This window comes from Myiozetetes cayanensis, unplaced genomic scaffold, assembly GCF_022539395.1.
Source record: "Myiozetetes cayanensis isolate MyiCay16 unplaced genomic scaffold, myiCay2020 scf2-11, whole genome shotgun sequence".
NCBI classification, from domain to species: Eukaryota; Metazoa; Chordata; class Aves; order Passeriformes; family Tyrannidae; genus Myiozetetes; species Myiozetetes cayanensis.
The window spans coordinates 73,501,275-73,526,228 of record NW_026087411.1 but is presented as its reverse complement, the minus strand read 5'-3'; the positions used below and the strand labels follow the sequence as shown (position 1 = coordinate 73,526,228).

Sequence of the window (24,954 nt, the reverse complement as noted above, 5' to 3'; positions counted from 1 at the left end):
ATGTGTCCAAAATCAGTTTGTAATGGCTTTTGAAGACAAAAATATGTACAAAGAATAGAACTAAGGTGCTTTTGTCTCCTTTTTACCATCGTTGCGCAGTAGAGAAGTAGATGGACATTCATTTTCATTCATTTAAATTTCACTAAGCAGATTCATTGGGACCTGAAGCAGTGAAACTGAAAGGACACAGGTTACTGCAGGTGACATTTTGAAAAATGGCAGTGAGACCATTATTTCATCAGGGTTTAGGAGAACTGAAGAGAGGAAAGAAGAATTAAGGAAGGTGATTAAGCTCAAAGCTCAGAAATTTCAATATTAACTGTAATAGCACCCTAATTTTGGAGAGTCATGTGGAAAAACCGGAGGGTAATCTGGGCACAGGAAACGCAACACTCTCTCCAGTAATGATTCTCCAGAACTCTGGGGAGCTCTTCAGAACTGACACATACTTGCATTTTGGGCAACCATCACCCTAAAACTGCATGTCTAATATATGACTCAGCTAATTAATACTAGTTGCATTATTCTATATTTCTGCTGGACGACTCCTGACTGCAGTAAGGCTTAATTGTTCTGCCTGGGCATGTTTATAGTCCTTTGCTTCTAAGAAAAGAATAAAAATTTTTCACTGGATATGGCTTGCTCACATGCTTTTACTGAACTTAAGGGCTTCCAGAACTGAAAACTATAGCCATTAAAGATCAAGATGATGTCATATCTCATGACTACTTGGAACAGCAAGTGCAAAATTTGTGATGACATCATTATAGAATTAAGAATTCAGGTAAAGGAACAAACTTAAACCCATGAAATACTAGCCAAGCATTGTATTTCAGTTAATATGGTATTTAATTTTTTAATATTCTGGTTTTATTTGATTACTCCTATTTTTTGAATGGAAATTTTTAGCAACTAGCTTTTGTACCAATTACAGATATACTTGTAAGTTTCTATAGATACCTTCTGAAAAACTTGCTAAAATACTGCGTGATGATTGACAAGCAGTTTCAGAGTGTCACATTTAAGACAGTTATTAATTTTTGGAGACTATTAAAATTTATCAGCTTTATTTATTTACTGTGATAGAAGCTTCATTTACTGAAGAAACAAGAAAATCAACAGCTCTGTTACAGAAATAAAAAAGTGAAAAAAAGTTTTCCAAGTTTTTATGAGTACAAATATACAAATTCACATAAAAACAGCTCCTTAAGTTGAATTGATAAAATAATCATGTTTCCAAAGCAACCATCAGAAAAACTGTGCAAAGGGGTTATAGCAGAAAATAGCTTTTTAAAAAATTTTGCTATAACTTTAGAAGTTCAGAGTCAAAATAACAGTATTATTCTGTGTGGACCCCTTTTCAACTTGTAAAAATACAGAGGAACCTGGATTTTGTAGAAAAATTTAAAAATGGATTGTGAAATTATCTTATTAAGATAAAGTGAAGAGCAGTATTTTTTTTTTGTATTTAACAGGTTACAGGTCAAGTGGATGAAAGACTGAATAATAAAAATTTGCTTCAATCCTAAAAAAATAATGGCTTTTTACCTTCTGAAATATTGTATATAAATGAGGTAGCAAAAAAATATTTCATGTTATAACCCATGGTAGGAATTAATTCAAATACTTCTGTAATAAATTCAGGCAGCCAAACACCACTGAACTTTCTATATTTTCATTGTTAATCTCCCATTTCTAAGACAACTTAGTGAAACTTCCAAAATAAAATAAAAGAAAATCAACATTTAGGCCAAGAAAATAAAATTTTTAAGTAATTTGAATGTTTGTGCAATAAATTTCTAATTTAGTTGTGATTAAGGTAAATTTGTAATATAAGCAACTTTAAAATTAATTTTTAATCAAAGAAGAGATACTTAATATCCACCTTTCAAAATAATTTATCTTAGGTGTAAATGTCATAAGCATAAAAGAAGAAGAATATGTTTGCCCATTGAGATATCTTTTTTCTGTAGAAAGTTTCAGGAGATATCTTTTTCCTGTAGAAGTTTCTGAAGTACCAGCAACAATACAATGCCCCCAAGTGGACACATATATTTAATTTAGATTTATCTTAAATCTATTTCTAATGAGTAGCTTCTGAATCAAAGGGTAGATCTAAATCTGCAACTAGTACAACTCCTTTTATATAATTTTGCACCATAAAATACAGATGAATACAATTCCAAACACATCTCAGTTTTTCTGTTCAGACAAGTCCCCAGCAGAAAAAAAGGCACGGACTTGAGAATGTACATTTGTAAAGCCATAAAGAGCAGCAGAACTTGGCATACACGAACTGCATTTCAAGGCTTTATTTGAATGTGTTTGCCATTCATTCATAGTTCAGAGACTCACTTGTGTCTCCCTTTTTCTTCCTTCTCCTTTTTGTGCATAAAACTAATTTGTGTGTGGCTATTGTTAATATTTAGTATAAGCATTTGCTCAACATATTATAAACAGTTCAATCCTGTAAGAATTACAGAAGTAAAAAGATGATCTTTGCCTGCCTTCTTCTACAAAAGTCACAAAGGTCATTTAATCCCTGTTATCAAATTTGCTTTTTAGCTAAAATAAATATCTTTTCTCTTATCCAAACAGCTATGGACTACCTGTAATCATCTCCTTTACTGAAGCTAAATTAATGCTTCCTGTCCTTCCTCCTCCTCCTCTTTTTTTTACCTGGTCATTCCACGTGAAGTCGGGAGCGATGTTCAGCCGAACTCGGAGCACTGTGCGGGTAATTGGCTGAATTGTTGCTTCCATTATGATGGAGGGTATTTGATGGACACACTGTTTTACCTTTAACCCAATCTTCACATGATGCAGCATATGACCTGCCAAGAAAACATTAGGTGCAACAAATTTGCATTTCCAGGAAAAAGAATACAACTCTGACTTTCAAATAGGCTTTTAGAGAGAATTATTATTGCTTGCTTGTTTTGCTCTTAGGTGCGTAAATGTCTGACTCTCTTGACCTGGCATGTCTGAATGTTTTGTAATACTTAACTTGAATTAGCAATTTAGTGCCTAGAAAAATCAGTATTAACCCCCCTGCTGGGTATAACTAAGGGGTTAAAATAACTATTAAGAATTCACACTGAAAACATATGTCAAGCTGCTTCTCTCTCCATTACTGACTTTTTGACCAGGTTGTTACCAAGCCATATAGGTCTTCTTTAAAGCATGAATACTGACTTTTTACTTAATGAAGGGCACACGGTTGAACTTCTACAATTCCTGTGTGGTGATTCAAGGCAGATGGAATGCTTTTCATAAAACTGAATAAAGGTATTTAATAGGTTAAAAATGCACATGAGCAAACATCTGACAGCAGCTCTGATCTTTCAGAATATAGCAGTATGTAACTAAGACAAAGGAAAAACTAAATGTTGCAATGCTTTTTCATTTTCTATCCCCATCATGGTAACTAAGGCAATAAAGAGATTATATTATTAAGAAAAATGCTCTACTTTAATTTTACAGCTCAAATATCCGTTTCCTTGTTCTCCATTTAAAATATAAAACAAAGTATGAAGCAGTGATTTGCTTCCTGAAAAATACTGCACCTTCCAGATTATTTAGGGAAAGATGCTTAGTTTATTACATTTTTCACTGTAATTGTTTATGTAATTACATGGAGCATTTTTTAGATCTTAATTGTGATGGTCATAAGTACTCCCTGTTAAAAGCTATCATCTTATCAATCTTATAATATTTTCTGTTATGTGATTCAATAACCACACTTATCCATGGGCACACTTACCCATTAAAAAAAAAAGAAAAAAAAAGGGGAAGAAGTCCTATTATTTGCATTACGTGCTAAGTGAAAAGGTGATACAACCTTTTCTTTGCAAAAAAAAAAAAAACCAAAAAAAATTTGGGGGCATAGCATCTTGCAACTACTATTTTTTTTCTACTGATCCAGACTAACTTTTCAGTTTTCCTTAAACAACTGGCAGATATTGCCTCACACAGGTGCTTATACTCTGAAGAAATGATTGGTGATCTCGTTTAAGAAACAAATCCCTAATACAACAGTTGTAACACTTATTTAATCAGTTTAATTTCCAGTTGGTAAAATAAGTGCAACTCCAGCAGGTTATTAAAATATATCGATATTATAGCATTTTTGCACAAGGACTAGCATTTGCAATTAGAGGTAAAAGTTCAGAAATCAGGTTAAATAAAGGCAGATGACAAATATTCAAAGATATGACTCAATAAATCTATGCAGGCAAGTACACTTTTTCATGTCAAAAATCACTTTCTTTATCATGATGTGTGAGGTGAACTGCATTTGTACAGTAGAGCACTGAGGTTTTTTACACTTACCTGCTCGGGGAAAATAAGGATCCCCTCCCAACTTCTACAAAATATTACAAAACTCTCTCCCTCAAGCTGCCTCCCCCCCACGTCCCTTTTTCTTTAAAATAGGCACATTATGAGAAACCATCAATGGCATTTAAAAAATATTAAAACCTTCTGAAAAAAAGCTGACTATTCAAGAAAATAGGCATGTTTAAAAAAAAAAGAATAAATTTTGCTTATTCGCAATGATTGTCATCTTTATTTATTTATTTTTTTTTTTAAAGAACTGTTTATCTCAGATAACAGTGATTTCCTGGCTTTCTGGAAACTCCATGGTTACACTGAAATAGCACATAAACTGGTGTTGACTAATTCATGGTACACTGGAATCTGGGATCTGTGCATACAACATGCTCTTGGTTCACTGGGAAGGCTGGCACCCATCTGATACTTTTATCTCCCGCTAAGCCATGGACTGAGTTAGCCAGCTCCTGTCTTTGTTATTCTATCTCCAAGGTCACAAAAACACTAAAAAAGGAAGCAACACAAAGACTGAAACTAGTTCTCTGGAACCAGAAAACAAGGCAGCACCTGGAAGTTGTACCTTTTCTCATTTCAACATGGCTTTGAATTAAAAATAAAAATGAGGTGTCTGCCAGGCAAGCACTTCCTTCACCTCCCTCAGAAAGCGAGGATAGACAGGAGGAAGTGTGCCAAGTGTCTGTACTTCACAGAGATGCACAGATCAACTTACTTTGATATTTATAAGGCTGAAGAACACGAAATATCATTAGATATTGTCAGCAATGACCTATTTTCATGATCAATTCCCAAGTCTCATCTACTTTCTAACTAAATAAATATAAAATAAAACTAGACAAATTGCCAGTTTATATAGATACATTTTCATCTGGTCCATACTAGTTCCACTACACTGAAGAAGGCAAAACTGGTTTTGTACTTTAACACAAAATTTCTTGCTTCTCCAAGGGTGGGTATGGGAAGAAAGACTTGTTGAAAAAAAGAAGGGAAGGGAAGGGAAGGGAAGGGAAGGGAAGGGAAGGGAAGGGAAGGGAAGGGAAGGGAAGGAAGGGAAGGGAAGGAAGGGAAGGGAAGGGAGGGAGGGGAGGGAGGGAAGGAGGGAACGGGAGGAGGAGGGAGGGAGGAGAAGAGAAAAGAAAAAAAAGAAAAGAAACGAAAAGAAAAAAGAAAAGAAAAGAAAAGAAAAGAAAAGAAAAGAAAAGAAAAGAAAAGAAAAGAAAAGAAAAGAAAAGAAAAGAAAAGAAAAGAAAAGAAAAGAAAAGAAAAGAAAAGAAAAGAAAAGAAAAGAAGACCCACTAATACAATCAATGAAAAAGAATACTAAGTACTAAAAGACATTACAAATACACAACAAATTAATACATGTAAGTTAAAAAGTGCTAGAACGCTTCTGAATAAAAAAGCATGATAATACTAGCACTTCAAATAAAATTCTATGATTTTAATACATTTAAAATTACTGTATTTTAAAATTCACAGTTACCATAGTCTTTTGGTTTAATTTATTTAAAAATAAAGACATAGCCTATAATTCTCCAAACTTTTACATATTTATTTAACTTTTCCCAGTGTAAATTAGGCACATAACAAAGCCTTGTAAGCTAGGAATGTAGTTCTCTTGGAAATGAGAGAACTATTAAGTCAGAGGTGACAACTTCTAGGCAAAGAGTATGAATTGTATTTTTATTTGAAAATTATATTTTCAAACCATGGCAATTTGTTTCTCACAGTTTAGCAATAACAAGTGCAAATAAAAGTCCAAATAAGAAAAAATACACTAAGGAAAAAGAAATACACTAGAAGTGAGGTTTTTATTCAACTTCAACTAGCTGGTGGGCAGTTTATGCACAACAGTTTATATACACTTACTAGAAATTGCCATTATGTCTATCAGTAGGCTTGTGGATGTTCTCATTATTGAACTGTCAAATCCTTTAAAAAATTCCATTAAGGTTTTGCTGCAAAGACACCAGTGCCAATGAATTCTCCATGTACAATGAAAATTAATGCAGTGTTTCAGAAGAAGGCCATTTACTGACAGCACACCAGGATATAATCACCTGTTTCTATTCTTTTTCACATTAATAGTATTTCCACTAAAAAAAAAGAGAAAGGCCACATTGTTCCAACTGTCAAAAGTAAACCAATGCCTTTTATAGTAGTGTATTATGTAATGTGGGCAAAAAAGGGAAGGTCAAGATAAATATATATATGTGTATATATATACACGTATATAAATGTATATATTATACACACATATATATGTAAATACTTATCAACATATATCTCCTTTCCATCTGTGTTCTGTGATTACTGGGACATGGGTTGGCCTTATCCTCAGAGCTGTGCCACACTACAAGCTGAGGAGATGTAAAAAAATCCTTCCTTACTGATGTGTGGCGCATGGCTACGTGGCTTCCAGACCAGAGTGGGTATATTAATGAATGGCTCAGATTTAGTTCTAACTTGCCCATTGGTTTCTAACAGTTTAAGCAGATCAGCCTTGCTGATTTCTCACCTATTTCATCTTTTCTCATGTCCTTCATCTTGTCTATAGTGAGATTCTTCTCTTCCAACTTGGACAGGACCGATAGTGGTAACACTGAGAACTGCCTCAAAGGGCTGACCCAGCCCCACAGCCGCTTGTCAATAACTTTGCTGAGATTCAGTAGTCGATATGTCATTGCAGGCCAACGTTTCCTAAGGGCAATCTCAAAAAGAGCTCGAACAATACGAGCTGCATTCTGGAAAAGAAAAAAAAAAAAAAAAAAAAGGCAAAACTGTTGTAATTCTCGCAAGTATTCTTTGTAAAATGAAAAGGATCCCATAGACTCATCTTTGACAAACCGTAACAATAGTTTTTCTTTCCAAGCTTCTTTCAAACATTTTTGAAAACTATTTTTTTCTGTCACTGTCTAGTGGTAGAACTACCTCATGATTGCCTTTAGAAATTATGAAAAGAAATATATGCAACAAATTACAGTTGTAGTGTCAGGTCTGTCACAGAATTTTGAACATGGTTATGCTAACATTATGGAATTTTCAATTTATTGCATCTCAATCACTTTTGAAACAAATTCACTTACTGTACCCTCTATACAATATTAAATACCTGCAAACTCACTTTATATGGAAATTCAACTTCTAGATTTTTTTCAGTTATACTTCCATAATAGTATCCCATTTCACACTGAATTTCACAAAATTTGCAGAGGAGCTTAACAGTAGTGACTTTAAAAAAAAAAAAAAAAAGTTACCATATTCTGAGACTATTGTATAACCAAAATGTATAAATCCGCTTTGGACTTGGAAAACTAATTATTAACATAAGTTTGAATGAGGTCAGTCTTATCCTGAAAACCCAAGTTATGATATTCCTTTCACAAACTTTTCAAGCCGTATTATGAAGCTGTGTGTTTTTTTAGTTCCCCTACCGGTACTATGTCTGGACTAGGAATTATGTTCTTGATTCATTGAATAGAATCATTCCCTACTGGCTCTGCTAAGCCAACAGGAATAAAAAATAGAAAATTATTTGGTCGTGATAGGAAGCATATGTTACTTAAGAAGCACATTCCTCTTACTTAGAAAGAATGAATAATTTTCTTAATAGTCACTATCCAAGTAAAAAAAATTCACAGTTTGTAGCACAGGTTCCACAAATACAATTTATGAATATTTAAGAAGACCATGTTGCCTCACTAAAAATGCTATAAATGAAACAGACAAATAAAAGCAACTGCCTTGAAAGAAAAGATTAAAATAATCATACTGAAAATCATTTTTCTGTGCAAGTACCACAATTTTTATGATGTGCATAATCAATTCAAAATTTTCTCATTTATACCCATACAGTGCTACAAAACGCAAACATTTCTGAAGAAGGTCATACTAATATGAAAATGTTGCTGAAGAACATGTATAGTTTTGAATATTTAAATCTCATCTTTAGCAACAACTAAATGCAATTTTCCAACTAATTCTTTCCAAAGCAGTTTTGTAAGGATGAGACAAAAATGATTCCGTGAAACTTGTTGCTGACTGTCAAAATAAAAAAAAAAAAAAAAAAAAAAAGGGACAGACATAGGATGGGCTTAAAGGTCAAACTTTATAATCAATTTTATTATTGTTGCACATCTTGGATTGTCTACGAGCATTTTGTCACTTTGAATTCTCAGGGATCCAGAACCCTAAACTCTCAAGAAACACCCCTTTCTTTCTGAGATGGTCTCCTGTGGAAGCAAGCAGCTTATGTCATCTTATTAGACCTCTGTGTCATGGCCATGTAGTAACTAAATGTGCTGTGTAACAATCAATCATTCAGATAACAAATCAAGCCAACAAACAAATGCATAGACTGGTATGTAAATCTGCATGATTACATCTAGCAAAAAAACTAGAATAACACATGTTCCTTGTGTAAACCAAGGTATGTGAATCAAACACAAATTATGCTTTCCAGAATGAAGTATAAACGTAACCAAAACATAAAAATAGATTACAGCAGTTTTTCAGATCTAGAAGAAAACGCACAAAGTTAAGAACATAATTTTTGTGCAATCACAGTTAGGACTACTAAATATAATAAGGGGTAATAAAAACAAAAAGAACATTCATAATTAACCAAACAATGCCCTAGTCTTCCAAGGTAGCATTTTGCAAAACTTTTCTACTTAAGTATTATACTACACATGCTCTGATTTTCACATAAACTTGTATAACAATGTACAAAAGGATGCAGTTTATGGCCTACTTATAAAATTGTAAATGTCTGGGAGAATAAAAACAGTAGAAGACAGCAACAGATATGTAAAAATACTATTTTTACCTGTGCAACATATGCAGAATCTGAAATAAGTGAGAAGCTGTCCATCTCCCCTCTGCTAATGTATGTTTGAAGGAGGATATTAATTTTTCCATAATTGTTTTCCACACCTCCTGGAGCAGGAAGTTCACAGAAATCATTCAGTAAGGTATCTAGCTCTTCTATTTCTTCTTCTCTTACCTAAAATGCAATTATACATTATGAAGAGGCTGAAGCAACTTGATAAAAATTTTTACACTGAAATCAAATTTGCCTTATAACAGTTACATTACTTTTAAATGGAATCTCTAGTTTTAAGGAGGAAAAAAAAGAAGAAAAAAAAGCAGCAAACCCACATCTTCCACAATGTAGCTAATAGACCATAATTGAAACTATCTTAATAGGGACACAATTACATTTTGTTATTCATCACCATCTATTAAGGTTGCCATTGACATACAAAAATTTGATATGCCACAAAAATTGAATCTTCTGACCTTACCATCCTTCATCTGATGAGATTTCATTTTTTATTTGACCAGAGTAAAACCTCTGTCCATCTAGATTAGGGCAATCTTGAATTAACATTAAATGTACTCATTATAGTTACATAGTTAGCATGTGGCATAATAAATTTTTAAACTCAAAACTGTGAAGTACTATGATTCATCATATCAGAATTTTCACTGTTAATAAGATTAAGTCCTAATATGAGTAAAGAAATATTAATATCTATGGTTTGAATAATGCATAACATTTCACATTCTAACTGATGACCCTTGCATGGCAAAACTAGCATAAATCTACATATTCTTTGATTTACTGATAGTCTGTTAGTGTGAAACTTATTTAAAGAGGGTAAATGTTTGGTCCCTGCAGGGAATCATCTGAAAGTAATTTTCATTTGGACCTGACTACCTGACATACAAAAGACCCTAAGACAATTCAGTTAAAATCCCCAACTATCCAGTCACTGGTCCCATGGGAAAGAAAGAAATGAAGTACAAAAACATCATAGATGACTTCAGTCTCAGGGGAATATTATGCTCTGCTTAAAACAGTATTTTTGATAATTTTTTTCTGCTATTGCATAGCACAGTACAGATCAAATCCAGATCTGTATTTCAGCTACTGGTGAGTTACCTATCTCAAAATGCAGAACTTTTAAAGGCAGTATGGAGACATGACATATTACGAAAAGCCACAATTTGTATCACATAGGGGGAAATTCTGAGTTATTGTTATGACAAACAGTTACTAGTTTTTAACATTCAGAGATACATGGCAAATGAATCACAGAAATCTGCAAATGATGGTGCACTGATACCATACCACACAAATCTGAGAAAGCAAACTGGAAAAAAATGTATTGAAGTCAAGAAGCATCACTACTAACTTTATTACAAATATAGAAACACAACATATCATATTGTCCATATGCTTTTCTTTTAAATATTAAATTATGCTAAATTTAGACATAGCAAAGCAATATCACTATCATAAAAAAAAGGCCTTTTAGCTTGGAAAACGTTCCATGTATGACTGTGAAACCTCACTGCTTATTATCTTCTATAATAGAAGAGATTACAGCAAAATAGAATTTCTCCATTAGATAAAGAGATGGTAATACTCAGACAATGTGTGCAAATATGTAAATATGTAGATGGTGAGGGATTCACACTACCAGTTAGCAGAGCTGGGTGAATGAGAGCCAACTCTGATCTGAAAGTTGTATAATTGTGGTAAAATGGCAATGAGCCCAAGCTAACAAACCCTGTGGAGTCTGGCTTGTACCTCTGTGAGACGGAAGCATGGGCAAACAAGCTCATGCCAGCTTGGAACGTATTGCCTTGTGTTCTAGCCACAAAAAGGAGGCAAAAAGGGAGGTTGGAATTGAACTGAGTGCAATAGCACAGTAATCTTCCAGCCTGCACAAAATCTGTTATGACAACTTTCTAGATTTCAAATTTGAGTTTAATTTATGAGAATTTTTCATTCTGCCAATCTAATACTGTTCCCTGCATGAAATATATTTCACAAAGTTAACTTCACTGAGCCCTGCCTCATTCCTGATAAAGCAAATTGTTCAGGGAGACATCTAATAATGCTTTAAACTTCAAACAGAAAAACTATCTCATCCCTGGGCACACTACTCCAATGGATAGTTAGCTTCACCTGTTAATAACTGAGGAGCTGAAAAGTTCTTAAAAACATTGGAAAGAAATTCTCAAAGATCCATAGTTAGTTATTAAATGTGCACCATCATTCAGGCTGAACTACGTATGACTTCGATTTAGAGTAAATTATGCCTATTTAGAAAACATTTTATAACAGTGCTTAATATTTAACAAAATTTGTGTCTGTAGACAATATTTATAGAGTAAGTACTACAGAAGTGTCTAGTTCCAAGACATTCTTTACCTTTATCTGTTCAAATTCTTCAGCTTTTGATACTATAGCAAGAATATCACCTTCTGTTTTATGAGCATCAAACAATTCATTGAAAGTCTATTAAAAATAAAAAGAATTGATTTAATACTGAAAATAAAAATTCACATATAGCACAAAACAAAGAAACATTAACAAAAATTTAAAAAGGCATATAAAGTTAAAATTTAAGTTACTGGAAGTCCAAAGTGATGCAATTTCAACAGGAACAATGTTGAATTACTGAAAGAAGGACTTTTCAGCAGTTTTAGAAAAATAGTCCCTAGAAACTTTGCCACCCCAAAATCAAGAGACATGCAATGTGGTCACTTAAAAAAAAAATCTAGAACATATCTGAGCGAATAAATATGTGAGACTAATTATACACAGCAACAGTAAGAAGTTAAAAATTTGTAATGCTGAGTCTTCAACTTTTATTCAAGAAAATTACTTACTTGCTATAAAGGAAAGGTTTTAAGATGCATGTGTACATCAAATGAAGTTTCCAAAAATACAAAATTTTGTACATGTTTACAACACAATCTGATTGTGGTGCCAAAAGTTGTTTAAAGTTGGCAACCTCGGAAGCTTGTCTGTTATCAGACATTATACTTCAATGTGTTATCATGTACTCATGTTTGCACATACTATGGATATCAAAATGTTCCTTATAATTCTCCTAAAAGAACTGAAAAAGACTACAGAAATTTCAAATCTCACTTCACACCAAGTCTAATTTTTCAGTATTGCTTGATATTTCTTTTTCCTATTTCCTCTCACCCCATTTCAGCAAATATGATTTGAAAACATGGTGAACAAAATCAGCTACATATTCTGTAATATCTAGCAACTATTTTAGGTATACATTCAAAAGGAAGGAAAAAACCACCAGAAACAGAATATTATCTTTTACCTCTATAGTATTGTATTTAATATAGTAGTGGCTGGCAGTTCTGCCTAAATCTGTTGAAGAAAAAAAACCAGTTCGTTCTTCAAAGCGAATCATGCGGGCTTTGTCCAGTTTTCTGCCCACTTCAATCACCAGTTGTTCTCTGTGCTTTTCTAGACCTGGATCCATCTAGATATGAAACAGACATATGTATTTGCACTTTAAAAAAGTGTTAAATAAATAATTTTGATGAGATAATCCAATCACAGAGTCAGAAATTAGATAAAAGGAAGGTACAGTTACTGAGTTGAGATCTTCCTGGGATCTCACTAATAACAGTTACATTGACATTACTGACCAAAAACTGTATGCTTGGGAGATAATTATCAGAATAATATTTTTTTTGCAATATTTTGAGACTATTAATACAATATAGACCAATATTACTTATGAAATAGTAGCATGATTATGAAATAAATTTACACTGAAAATTTTGAAAGAAGTTTCAATGAAAACATATTCATCATTAAATTATCATTACTGTATCACTTCACAAAAATGTGCCACCTTACGGTATCTTCTGTTTATGAAAATGATTGATGATATACTTTGCCTGGTTAGTTGACAAGAGGATGGCTTTAGTTGCATTTGTAAGATGTATCCTTAAGTTGCATCCTATAGATTAAACTTCAATTTGAATAGCTTAAATGTTTCCTAGCAAAAACCCTCTAACATCCCCAAGAGCTTTGGATATGTCAACTGGGATATTCTAACTACTGAGTCACAGACATACAGGAACATTTGTGTTAAGAGCACACAAGGAGTTTGCTGTGCCCAAAGTCATTTCTATTCAGGAGCTTGGACATTTCATCCAAGAAATAATGCACATTATTTCATTAGTACATAGAACTCCCATCTGAGTGGGACTGCTGTATAATTGTGTGTTTCCACATTATGCTCCTGGAATACCCACACTGACAGAGACGGGTGAAAAGGGATTCACAGTCATGTTAACTCTCTGGAATATGTGCACCTAAGATATGGTTCTAATTAGACAAGAAACATTAGTCACCAAATTTGAAAAGACTGAAACTCTATTCTAGTCTGCAACCAGCATTTTTATTTCAGGGTTTGTATATAGTTCAGATTTTCTACAGAGTAAGCTATACCTGCCCTCTTGGTAAACCTGCAACAGAGATATATGACCAAGACGGCAAAAAGGAGTAGGCTTTAAGAACTGTTATGACTTGGCTTGTTCTGCTTTTCACTGGGCCAGGGTTCAGTTTCATTTTTGTGCTGAAGTGCTTCATCTCATGGTCAGTGAAGCTGCAGACAAACATAGTCATCTCCACAAAGCAGCTGCAAGGCTAGTTTCTAATATTCTGCCTTTGCCAGTTACTCTGAAGCTGTTTCTCCTTAGTTATGGCTTGCCTCAGTTTCAAGTCAAAAGCTAAGATGGCAAAGGTCTAGACTGCTTTTCTCAATAGTAAGTCATGCATTGAGGTCAGATTTCAGAGCAGAGGTGGTCAAAAAAAGTGTGATCCAGATGCCAGGTGTTAAACATTTATTTCTTAAAACTATTGAGGGGGAAAAAAATGGAAAAAAAAATCAAAACACTCCCCTACTCTTTTGGCAGTACAATTTACCTGCCAATCTTTTGTCTTTAACAGTAAACTGACATTTTTTACAAATAAAAAGTTTTAACTTTAAAGGAAACGTCATCAACTTGAAAAGACTGTGAAACAATATTTAAGTCTAGAGAATCCATGGTTAGCAACCTTGTTGAACTTGCATAATTAGAAATCCCACAAAGTAAAAGATCCAGCCTAGAACAGCTTTTGCTCTTAAAATGAGCCTTGGTATGTCCACAGTTAGAATCTGAGCAGGTCTGGAGTATACATATGGAAATTTAAGAATGCCTGATAAAGCCCGTTGCAATTCTTGATAAATGAATTATTATTCACATTGTTTTCTTTAGATTACTGAGAGAAATGTTGGGCATGCACTCCTCTAACTTTTACAATGTTCTAAACATAAGGCTTATGAGGATGAAAAGCTTTGCTTAACTGTGGGAACACCAAAGAGTGGAACCAAAAAGAGCAGAAAATAGATAAAAGGGTTTATTTTAAAAATGCAGATACCTTTTCTTTGGAACCCTACAAGTATAAGAAAATCCTTTAATTCATACTACAGGCTTCACTTACACAACATTTGCATTTGTTCCACTTTTTCCTACCACTTTTGTTTCACCTTGCTGCTCATCATGAATTTTGGCCATTTTCACATATCAGCGAAAGGTATTATTGGTAATTCTGTCAAACAACTTGAAAAATGACACATCGAAGCCGCGGACCTGCAGTAGTCTAATCCTGGGTGTAGCCCAGAAACGTCCTAGAGACAACGTGTGCGGTGCTGAATGTGTCGGTGCAGGGCAGGTGCACATGTGCCCTGGTCTCCCTGTGCAGCACAACACACCCTGTCATGTGGACAGGCCGGATCTTTGGTGCCCTGAAGTAACTATTGGATATGGTGAATGACAGTGGAAAGGGAAAGGAGAATGAGTTTGTATCATCTCAGCCCCATCGAACAGCTGGGAAGTGTGATCCATGATGGATATATGGATTCGGAATGGTTAACACTAGTTGTCAGACAAAACAGAGAGAGAAATTGGCACACTGCAACATTACTAAAAAACAGTAAGATACTAATTGTAAAAATTGAATACCTATATTCAGAATAGAAGGAATAGAATGGTCTAACTGAGCGAATCCTTGGTTATGTCTGCACCTGGCACTATAACATCCTCACACTATCTATAGAACAGTAGCTTTGAAATTTAAAACTGGTTTATCTAGAAAATAAGGGGATTGGCATTGGTTTTATTCCTACATGAAAGAGTAACACTTCATATTGATATAATTTGTTACTGCTTTAACACAAAAATAAGAATGTCTAGTATTAGTACATCAAATCAAAAGGGGTAGAAAGAAGACTAGTAGCAGAAAATGACAAGTGCTAGTAATCTCTACTTTCTCAGCACCTGAATAAAAACATAGGAGCAAGGGAAGAAGTAACTCTTGTTCATCATTTTTTAAGTTTATAAAAATATTTCTGTTAGTGTTTTATTACTTTTTTCACCAGTTATTACCAATATGGTTATATTTCTTTTATTCTAAAAAGGAATTTATAGTAATGAGACAATAACATTCATAGCAAATCAATTTTTATTTTTCATTTACCTGTGACTTTGTGGTCTGTGTTATATACTGTTACATACGGTAATGCACTATATAGTTTTTTAAAGAAAACGGATTTGAGATGACCAGAGGTATAACAGTGCAGAAGCTTAATAGCCCACCTACTTCCACTGCAGTTTCCACTATCAGAGACAAAAGATATCAAAAAACTCTCTACTGACATTTACCTCTACTAAAGAACTTCTGCTCACAATGTCAAGACAAATTATGAAGTCACAAAAGAGATTCCTGTCGTGAAATAAACTGCCTTTACCATTCAGTTGTGAGTTTGACCATATCCAACTATGTTAACATTAAAGGCTTAAAAATAGTTGCATAAAAAAAAAGTAATAATATTTAGATAATCTGTAAACTACTGAACCTCCTAAAAATTACAGATAATAAAAATAAATCGGGAAAAAACCCCTTATGTAACTGTGCTCTAATTCGTATCACTGCATGGAACACTTCTAAATAAAGAAAAAAAATTCAAAACAAAGTAATAAAAATCTAATAATTAATAAATCCCAAGAAAGAAAATATTGTACAATTAAAAATGTCATTTTATAGTTTATAAGATGTCATGTTATGAAATATTCTAAAATGAAAGCTGACGGGGCGGGGGGGGTGGAATCAAGCAATTCAAAAATGTTTTCTTTTATCATTTGTATCTAGCCTACAAAACTGAAACACTGAAAACAGGCTATGTTACAGCAACTGACTGATAAGAATGAATGGTGTTCTTTGGAGCATAACTTGACCAGTTAAAATGTATTTTTATGTGAACAGAAGGGGCCTTATAATTCAGTGTAAAAAACACTCTGCTACAGAAAACATCTTCCTTTTTCCAAGCACTTTAAAAGAATTGCTGATGTCAGGTTAAGTAGAAATAGCAAATATTTATCCTCACATCAGGGAAGGATTACAGACCCAGAACGGGTTACAGATTTTTTTAAAAATGCATTTTATACCTGATAAGCTTTGTGACTGATGCCATACACTAATGGATTTGCTCTCATCCGTACATAAAGGTAAGTGTAACTTATCCACTTTACTGCTTCTTCCACATTAGTTACTGTTCCAAGAGCAATCTGGAAGTAGGAAAAGAGACAAAATTAAGTTTATATGTTACAGCTGCACGTAAATATTTGGCTGAAAACACATGGAATTGAGAGTAGTAGAAGTAGATTAAAGAAAGTGTCAGGATGTTTCCAACTTAAATAATTTTGAAATAATCATAAGACAACTTCAATCATTTACACATCTTTATCTTATGAACAACGAATAACATGGTATTCTTTGACATAACACTATAGATACACTAACTATAAATGATCTTTCCTACACCACTTATGATTTTTTACAATTAAAAGATGATATGGAGCAAGTTTGTTACAAAACAAAAGACAAACAAAAGTAAATAATTCTTTAGTCAATATGGCCAAGTAATTTTAAGAAAAGTACTTTTAAACAAAAGCATTACATTTAAAAGATTAACTTCATCATAACAATGTGAAAGCATTATCTTGTCCAGGTCCTAAACAAAATGATACCAAGAATCTTTAGGATTTTTCTTCATGATGTCTTCATACTTGTCAATCTTTTTATACACAGTTTCTATAAATAGTTTTCTCCTTTTGTATCTGGCAAATCGAACATACAGGTACCTGCTATATCCTTTTTATATGAAAACATAACCAAATTGAACAGATAATATGCACATATATATATACATGTTTATTTATATTTCAAGGCTAAATCAGGTATAACAAACCCATTTTTCTACTGACTTTTTTTTTTTTGTGAATTCAATACTTTTATCACCAAATTATTGACCACATACACTTTTACTTAATAACTTCAGCTCTATTTTGTATTGGCTACACTCATGAGAAATGTTTCATCACTTAAATCCAGTTAACCTGATTTTACCACAAGAATTTAATATCTTCTGCATGTCCCATGAACAAAACTTTTTTTGGTTGTCACTCATTGTTTAAAAGAAGCAAAATTCCCTCTTACCAAAGTTTTGTGATCCATTACTACATTTTTAAAGCTATTTTTGTTTTATTGGTGTTTGGATTTCATATAAATGTTCCACATGACTTGGCAAAAATTAAAAAAAAACAGCCTATGGAACTAAATGAATACATATGCATGTTCAGATTGAAGTATCTAGACCCTTACTAATAATATTGAAATTCTTTCTGAAATAACATACATGTCTATTAAAAAATAATAATGAAAGCCAAATCTGCCTTGAGTTAAAATAACTTCAAGCCAGCAAAACCTTGTTGTTACTAATGACTAATAGTATGGAGTAACCCCAGGCTTTGTTTTACACATTTTCAAGTGATATATTTTGTTCTTCCAGAGCACAGGGAGGTCAGGGGAAGCCCCATTTCCCATTTTGTTTTCTCAAAGTATATACTACATAATGAAGTAGCTACAAAAGCATTCAGTTCTTCATAGACAACTACAGGGAAAACATTGAACACAACGCACAGGTTATGATTACTCGACTTGTATCCAGGTTATTTTCAACATTTGACTTCTTTCCATGACTCAAATATCTTTCAGTACTCAACTTGAAATAGTGTAACAACATAGAACTTGAAATAGTGTTACAACATAGTCAAATAGTAACATTTTCAACAATTACTGTCACAATCGTTAAAGTTAATATTCTCATTACCAAGGACAGTGAAGTGTGATGATTAAAAAAAAAGAAGCACTTCAGGGTTTTGCCTCATAGTTCAAATGTATCATTATATTGCTATTCTATTCTAATTAAATACTTGCATAAGTTAAAAGCAAAACTGAAGGAAAAAAGTCGTTGAGAAATACAATTGGGTTTCAGATATGGTACTGAAATCTAATACAGCACTTTCTTCACCCAACTTTAATGAATAATATGCAGATACAATAAAAAACAGAGCAATTTCTAAATATTTGCTGCCATCTAGTGTTCAAGCAAAGTTCTTATGGACTGAAAATTTATCCTTTGCTAAAACAGTATGAATGATGGAAGTTCCCAGCATTTCCTCAACGATGGCATTTAGATACAGATGGAATAATCAGTGAGTAGAAATATTTACTATATTGACATTGTATTGCCTGATTGTACCAGCTGTCATAAAATGATTTTTATTTTTCACTGTTCATATACAAATAAATGTACTATATTAATTAAATTCTCTGGGCAATTTAAATGAAAACAATAATCAACATCACAAAATTTTGACTAATTATTGCGTGGCTGCTGTTGCCATCACTGGGTAATGTACTTAGTAGCATTTACTAATATTTATTTTCATTAAATATTTTTTTTCCCACAAATGCTATGCCCCACATTTTATCAAGTTGAACGATATTGATTTTCAAAAAAGTGTAAACAGATATAAGTAGAATGGCTTTTGAGGGGCAGTCTTTGAAAAATGAAGGTTTTTCTTTCTGATATTTCTATACAGATTAGGAAAAGCACATAAAAATGCTACTGATAACATATTGAATTTATCGTATAACATCACATACTGTCCTTTTAAAGTATGGCAGCTATATTTGTATAAGTGAGTCAGATTACACAAAGAAAAATTTTTATATATGAACCAAGTATGTGTTGTTAATGTAAGAGAGTAAAGAAACTTTCTAACAACCTAATAAGCAATCTTCTGTTTGCTTTGGAAACCAGTGTATTTTGAATTACTATTTCAGCCTCTGAAGTGACTGTAGTCTTATTCCTGTACAGCTTTTGAAATAATTTCTTAATGTTACTAGAATTGTCCCAAGTGGGACAGAATCTCCTGTGCTTTGCCCTACACCCGGATTAGCCATTCAGTCACCCAGCTCCCGACTGATTTATTTAGGAAGGGCTCTGAAGGAATTCTTTGTTTCTCCTGAGAACCCACTCTTTCAAGGCAAAATATAGATTAAGAGGTTTGCCCAAACTAAACAAGTCACCACCTTCTACATTCCTGTCTTCAGAACAAAATCATAAGCATGTGCAAGTAAAGGCACACACATGCTGGGGAAGGCATCCCCTACTGTCCAGCACTGCAAATCATTTTCTAACCTCTCTGGGGAAAGAAGTCATCCCAGCAACAAGCTGGAGTCCAGCTGCGGATGTCAGGGAGGGCTCTATTGGGTGGAAATGATTAGGGAAGGAATGGTGACCTGCACTGTATGAGCTATTGATGATAGTTCCCAGATAAGTTAAAGTTTATGGTCTAATTAAACCACATCCCCTGCATCTTATCTTTCTTCCTGTATTTCCAGAAAATATAGCCATAGGTATTTTCTGTTTGCCAGCTGGTCAACTGACCCAGAGCTCACTCCTCTCAACTACATACCCTAACAATTTATTTTATTCCTTTGTACATTCGATTATGCCCAGTGGCACAACTTTAGCAAAAAAAGGAAAAGGGCATCTGCATGCCTGTGTAGATCATCACTGAACATTTACTCTTCCACTAATTTTTAGCAGAAAAAAATCCACAAAACTGAACCAAAACTCAGATCTGCAGGAGACAATTCTCAGTGGATTGATGTGCTGACATACACATTCAAAGTCTTAATTTTGGTGTCAGCTCAATGAAGTTGTGACTCTTTCAGGTTTACCCACTCTGCAGCTCTCTTAAGGAGTAAGTCCAGTATGCTGTCTCTGAGGTTAGATAACCACAAATGTTGAAGGGCAAAAGGTGGCAATGAGGAATAAGCAACACATAAATTTCTCCCAAATTCTTAAACTATTACATCTCAAGGTCTTTAGTTAAAGGTGTTGTCTCTGCATTTGATATCCTTCAATGGATTTTTATTCCATTTTTGGGCAACGTAAACCTAAGTACAAAATTCAAGGCTCTCGATTCCACTTAGGGATTGTGTAGCTGGGATTATTTATTATATTACCTCAAATATCTGAGTCATTCTTACCATCTGCCTATTTCTGACCTGGTCTAGATAAAAGCAGTTTCATATTCTTGTGGAAACATAGAGTCTTTCCATAGTTTCAAAAGTTGCCTTCATTTTACTAGCCCTTCTTTCAGCTACTGATACATCCATAATAAATTAAGAGTTAAAAAAATTCAGCAGTGCTTCTGGCCTTTAATTTGTTTCTCTTTACAACTCGAACATAAGCATTCAGATTTCCTAAATGACTTGTAATAAAAGCAGATTATGCTCCTACAATATGTTGTTTTATTACACATAAGTGCAGATTTCCTGGTGCTAACAAGGCTCTGTTATGGAAAAGATGGTCATCAGCAGTGTCTTGATTTCTGTATCAAATCAGTCAATAAACATATATTTTGCCTCCACATTGTGCTATTGTTACTGTCAAAGGGACAGAAGATGACCAAAACTGAATGTGCTTCCTAAGACTATCTATTCATAAATAAAATGGCATGTTTTAAAACGTGAGGGTTTTTTTTCCAGAATGCTGTAGCCCATTGGAATAGTTATCTCCAGATAAACATAACAATTTCTGAACTATCTGTCTCAGACGATTCCCCTAACTTAGATCAAATCAGCATACACAGAAGATTAGACTGACTCCAATTATAAGGAAATGCTGAAGTTACTTTCCAAAAATGCTAACGCAATAGCTCCTTGTAAGTGTTCAAAGTATTGTTCTTCAGTTATCTGGCAGGCACTAAATTTTCCTGCATTTTATGACAGAACAATAAGTAACACCACACATATCAGATAACAAAAAAATGTTGGTTTCGTGCCTTTGTTATTCTATTGTACTCCATTGCTATTTCTACTAACAATCATTTATCATGATTAAGAAAATTCTGACTGCATCATCTGCTGCTGCAACTGCAGTGCAGCTATGGAATCTTCTCTAATTTAAAGCCTTGAGTACACGGTTCTTTTCAGATAACACTAAAATTACATAAACCCCGAAAAAAAAAAATCTATCTAAACTAGTTTGTTCGTTTTCTGCACTTTTCCCCATACTTCAAATCCTGTGGTAGAAGTGCTGCACTTCTAGATAATTTTTACGATACTGTAGATCACATATTTCCTATGTATCTCTTTGATTGGATAAGTTTAGGTGACTACCTATTATGAAATGGAATCATTGTTCTATTATTTTTTTCTTATTTTGATCTACTATTTTAATAGAGCAGGAGGATTAACTTCTTAATTTCACACTTTCAGTGTAAGCTAGTTATTTCTGCAGTGTCTTCTAGCAATATTTTTCAGAGAACTACTCAATTACTGTTAAAAATTACTAAACTTCTATTGAGATTTTTCTCTTTTCCTGGAAACAATTTCAGTAACTTGTACACATTTCAAAATAAACTACTCAGTTGTAATATGTACTTCCCCAGAAAAATAAATATGTACTTCCCCTTTTAGGTAAAAACCTAAACAAAGCTTTACGAGTAAGACTGCTTTTATTGCTGTCAGTCTTATCTAAAAATGCTGCAACTCATTGTTTTTCATTTGGACATTTACTGTTTCATAATTACTGTTAACATTACTATTCTAAGCTCACAGTGCCGTTCCTCCCTTGAATGTTTTGCGATTCGGTGAAAGAGGATGGTATTTACCTTTCCAAGTCTCAATGATTTTTTTAACAGTTTTTAAGCTAGATGAGTACTTACTATTAAATGCAGGAAAAAGAGAGGAAAATAAAGAGAAGATGCTACCACCTTTGAAAACTTCAACCAACCAGGTCTGTTCAACCTTCAATGTTATTTTTTTGGTCCTAACTGCACCAAAGTCAATGCTAGTGACGTTTTGGCACCTTAATTTTCTATCCAGTACAGCAACATATCAAAACAAACAAGATACAATCAGACATTTGCTACACTATGTTTTGTTAAGACATTCTAAATACTTCCTCTAAAATAAATACCTTGGACTTAAAATCTCTTCGCAGCGTAAAAGAAGGAAGGGAAGAAGAATCCTGAAGTGTAATTATAACCAAATATGTAAAAAACAACCACCACCACCACCACCAAAAAAACAAAAACAAAAAAACAACCAACCAAAAAAACAAAACAAAACAAACAAAAACCCAACCCACCACCACAAAAAAAAAAAAAAAAAAAAAAAAAATCAACTTTCTGACCCTACTGGACAATATGTGCATTTGAAATTACAGCTCAGATCAGAGGAACAACATGCTCCCCATTACTCTATCTCTCTACAGAATATTACATATTGAAAATTAATAGCCTACATCTCATACTTTCTCAGCTAAGTATTCTCAGTGAGAGGAATGGAATAGGATTGAGACTCCCAGTTCATCAAGTCAAATCTTCAGTTCCTCATATACAATCACATCTTCCATACCATCAATTACTACAAAAATTTTCAGCATAGAAAATAATCAGACTTCCTGTATGTTCCCTAGTGTTAGAGGACAGACAGTTCCAGATCTTACATTTCAGGTACCCTTATTTATGAGCAGAGTGATTAATTCTTGTACTGCCATGGTCAAAATTTTTTTTCCTTTTTCTTATTCACTTCTAGTTCCAGTTAGTTATAAAGAGCTGTTGCATTGCCTTTAAAAACCTCTTTTTCTAAACTAACCAGCAAGATTTTTCAGGGTATATCAGTAAAGCATTTTCCAAACAAAAGGTAGCTTTTCTGCTGGAGCTCTTGAAATTCCTGGCAAAACACAGGTGGGCACACCTGCACATCCACACACCTTTTAAGACTATTTGAGCAATACAGATGAAGCCTGAAAGAACAATAGTACATGGCTATTCCATGTGCTTTTCACAGTATGTCAATCATAGAGATCTTCCCTGACCCAGTTCACAACAGAGACTTACTATTTTACTGTCTTTGTAATTCTTCACTAACTTGAAGGCCTTCTGTGATACAGGAGAACTAAATTTCTAATATTAAGAAAATAAAAAGGTAGAAAAATCCTTCGCTGTGAAGGAAACACTGTTCAACTCTTGTTTCCTCGTCTACTTTGTCTATCTCAAGAAAATGAACAAAGCTCTTCTATGAAATCTGGCTGGATCCTTTCCCAGTGAAAAGGTACAGATCTCTCTCTCCCGACTGATCAGGGTGCTGAACAATAACACAGGTAATCCTGGCCTTCAAAACCAACACACCTTTAGGATTTAAACTAATGTGTAAATTGCTATTATGCAGTTTTAAATAACTGAATATCCATCCAGTTCCACTTAGAGAACATTCAGAGGTGTCTATCTCCAGACTCCTAAGTGCTGTCAGAAGGAAAGGATTGAGAGCAATACATCTTCCCACGGCATGCATGCCTTCCATTTATTTTTCCTCTTTTCTTTGAGGGAGAAAGAGAAATTGGAAAATTGCAAATGTCTCCTTTTAATTGCATTTGTGTCTCATGTTCTGGGGGAGATCAATTTCTCTCTCCCTCCTTATTCTCAGACCATTCCAGGGCCTTGAGGTAAAGAGGGGGAGCTGTGAGCACGGACAAGGGTCAATATTTTCATTCCCCTACATTTGTGTATGGAAATACTTGGAATACAGTTAAACTTTATTCTGTGTTTGGTGTGTGACTGTACTTTGGCAGAGATTTTTCTCATTAACAGTAACTGAAGAAACAACTTATGAAGAAACCCCTTAAAAGAAAAAAATCAAACAACCCAAATCATGAATGATCAAACTCTGTCATTTGTAAAGAATCAAGGAATGAATCTCAACATTTTAAAAGGTCACAGTATCAATTTCTGCTCATTTTCAGAATATCCTTTTAAAATGATTATTTATGACTGAATAATGCATAGACTTCAAAGTGATGAAAAGTTGAAATAAATAAATATTTAAGAATTATGCAGATAAAATGATCAAGCATCTTAAAAAGACTATTCCTAATAGACCAAACATATCTTTCAAAGGTATAATCAGTTTTACGCCACTGGACATTTCAGTTTATCTGAACTGCTTGACTTCAAGTGAAAAAATGTCTAATGCCTTTGAAAAAAGAGTTCAAGCCAAGTACTTGATTATTCCTGTATTGCAGTCAAATATATGAATTTGTTTATATACAGAAAGACAGGCTGTAATTTTTTGTGGATTTTAATTTGCAGTTAGACAGAATGCTTCCTAAATTGTAATGAAGCACTTCTGATTAAAAGGTAAATGTTGTGTTTCTACAGTTTTATCTTAATGGTATTTTGACCCCCCCCATCCTACTTTGAATACCTGCTGCCTTTTGTAAAAGGCTCCACATTTCCACATATGTAACAAACAGTTCACTCCTCTTAAACATGCACACCTACAGACTAACAGTAATAAAA

General features: G+C 33.7%; 1 protein-coding gene across 2 annotated transcripts in view; it reads right to left on the bottom strand.

Moving 5' to 3' along the window:
• ASCC3 (activating signal cointegrator 1 complex subunit 3) overlaps window positions 1-24,954 on the bottom strand; it is a 259,967-nt gene that overhangs the window by 75,341 nt on the left and 159,672 nt on the right. For both annotated transcript variants that reach the window (XM_050316537.1, XM_050316536.1), the window contains exons 17-22: window positions 16,678-16,797; window positions 12,495-12,659; window positions 11,576-11,662; window positions 9,179-9,355; window positions 6,869-7,094; window positions 2,680-2,834 (exon numbers count right to left, since the gene is read on the bottom strand). In XM_050316537.1, coding sequence (XP_050172494.1) covers window positions 2,680-2,834; window positions 6,869-7,094; window positions 9,179-9,355; window positions 11,576-11,662; window positions 12,495-12,659; window positions 16,678-16,797 — 930 coding nt within the window. The remainder of the gene's footprint in view (window positions 1-2,679; window positions 2,835-6,868; window positions 7,095-9,178; window positions 9,356-11,575; window positions 11,663-12,494; window positions 12,660-16,677; window positions 16,798-24,954) is intronic.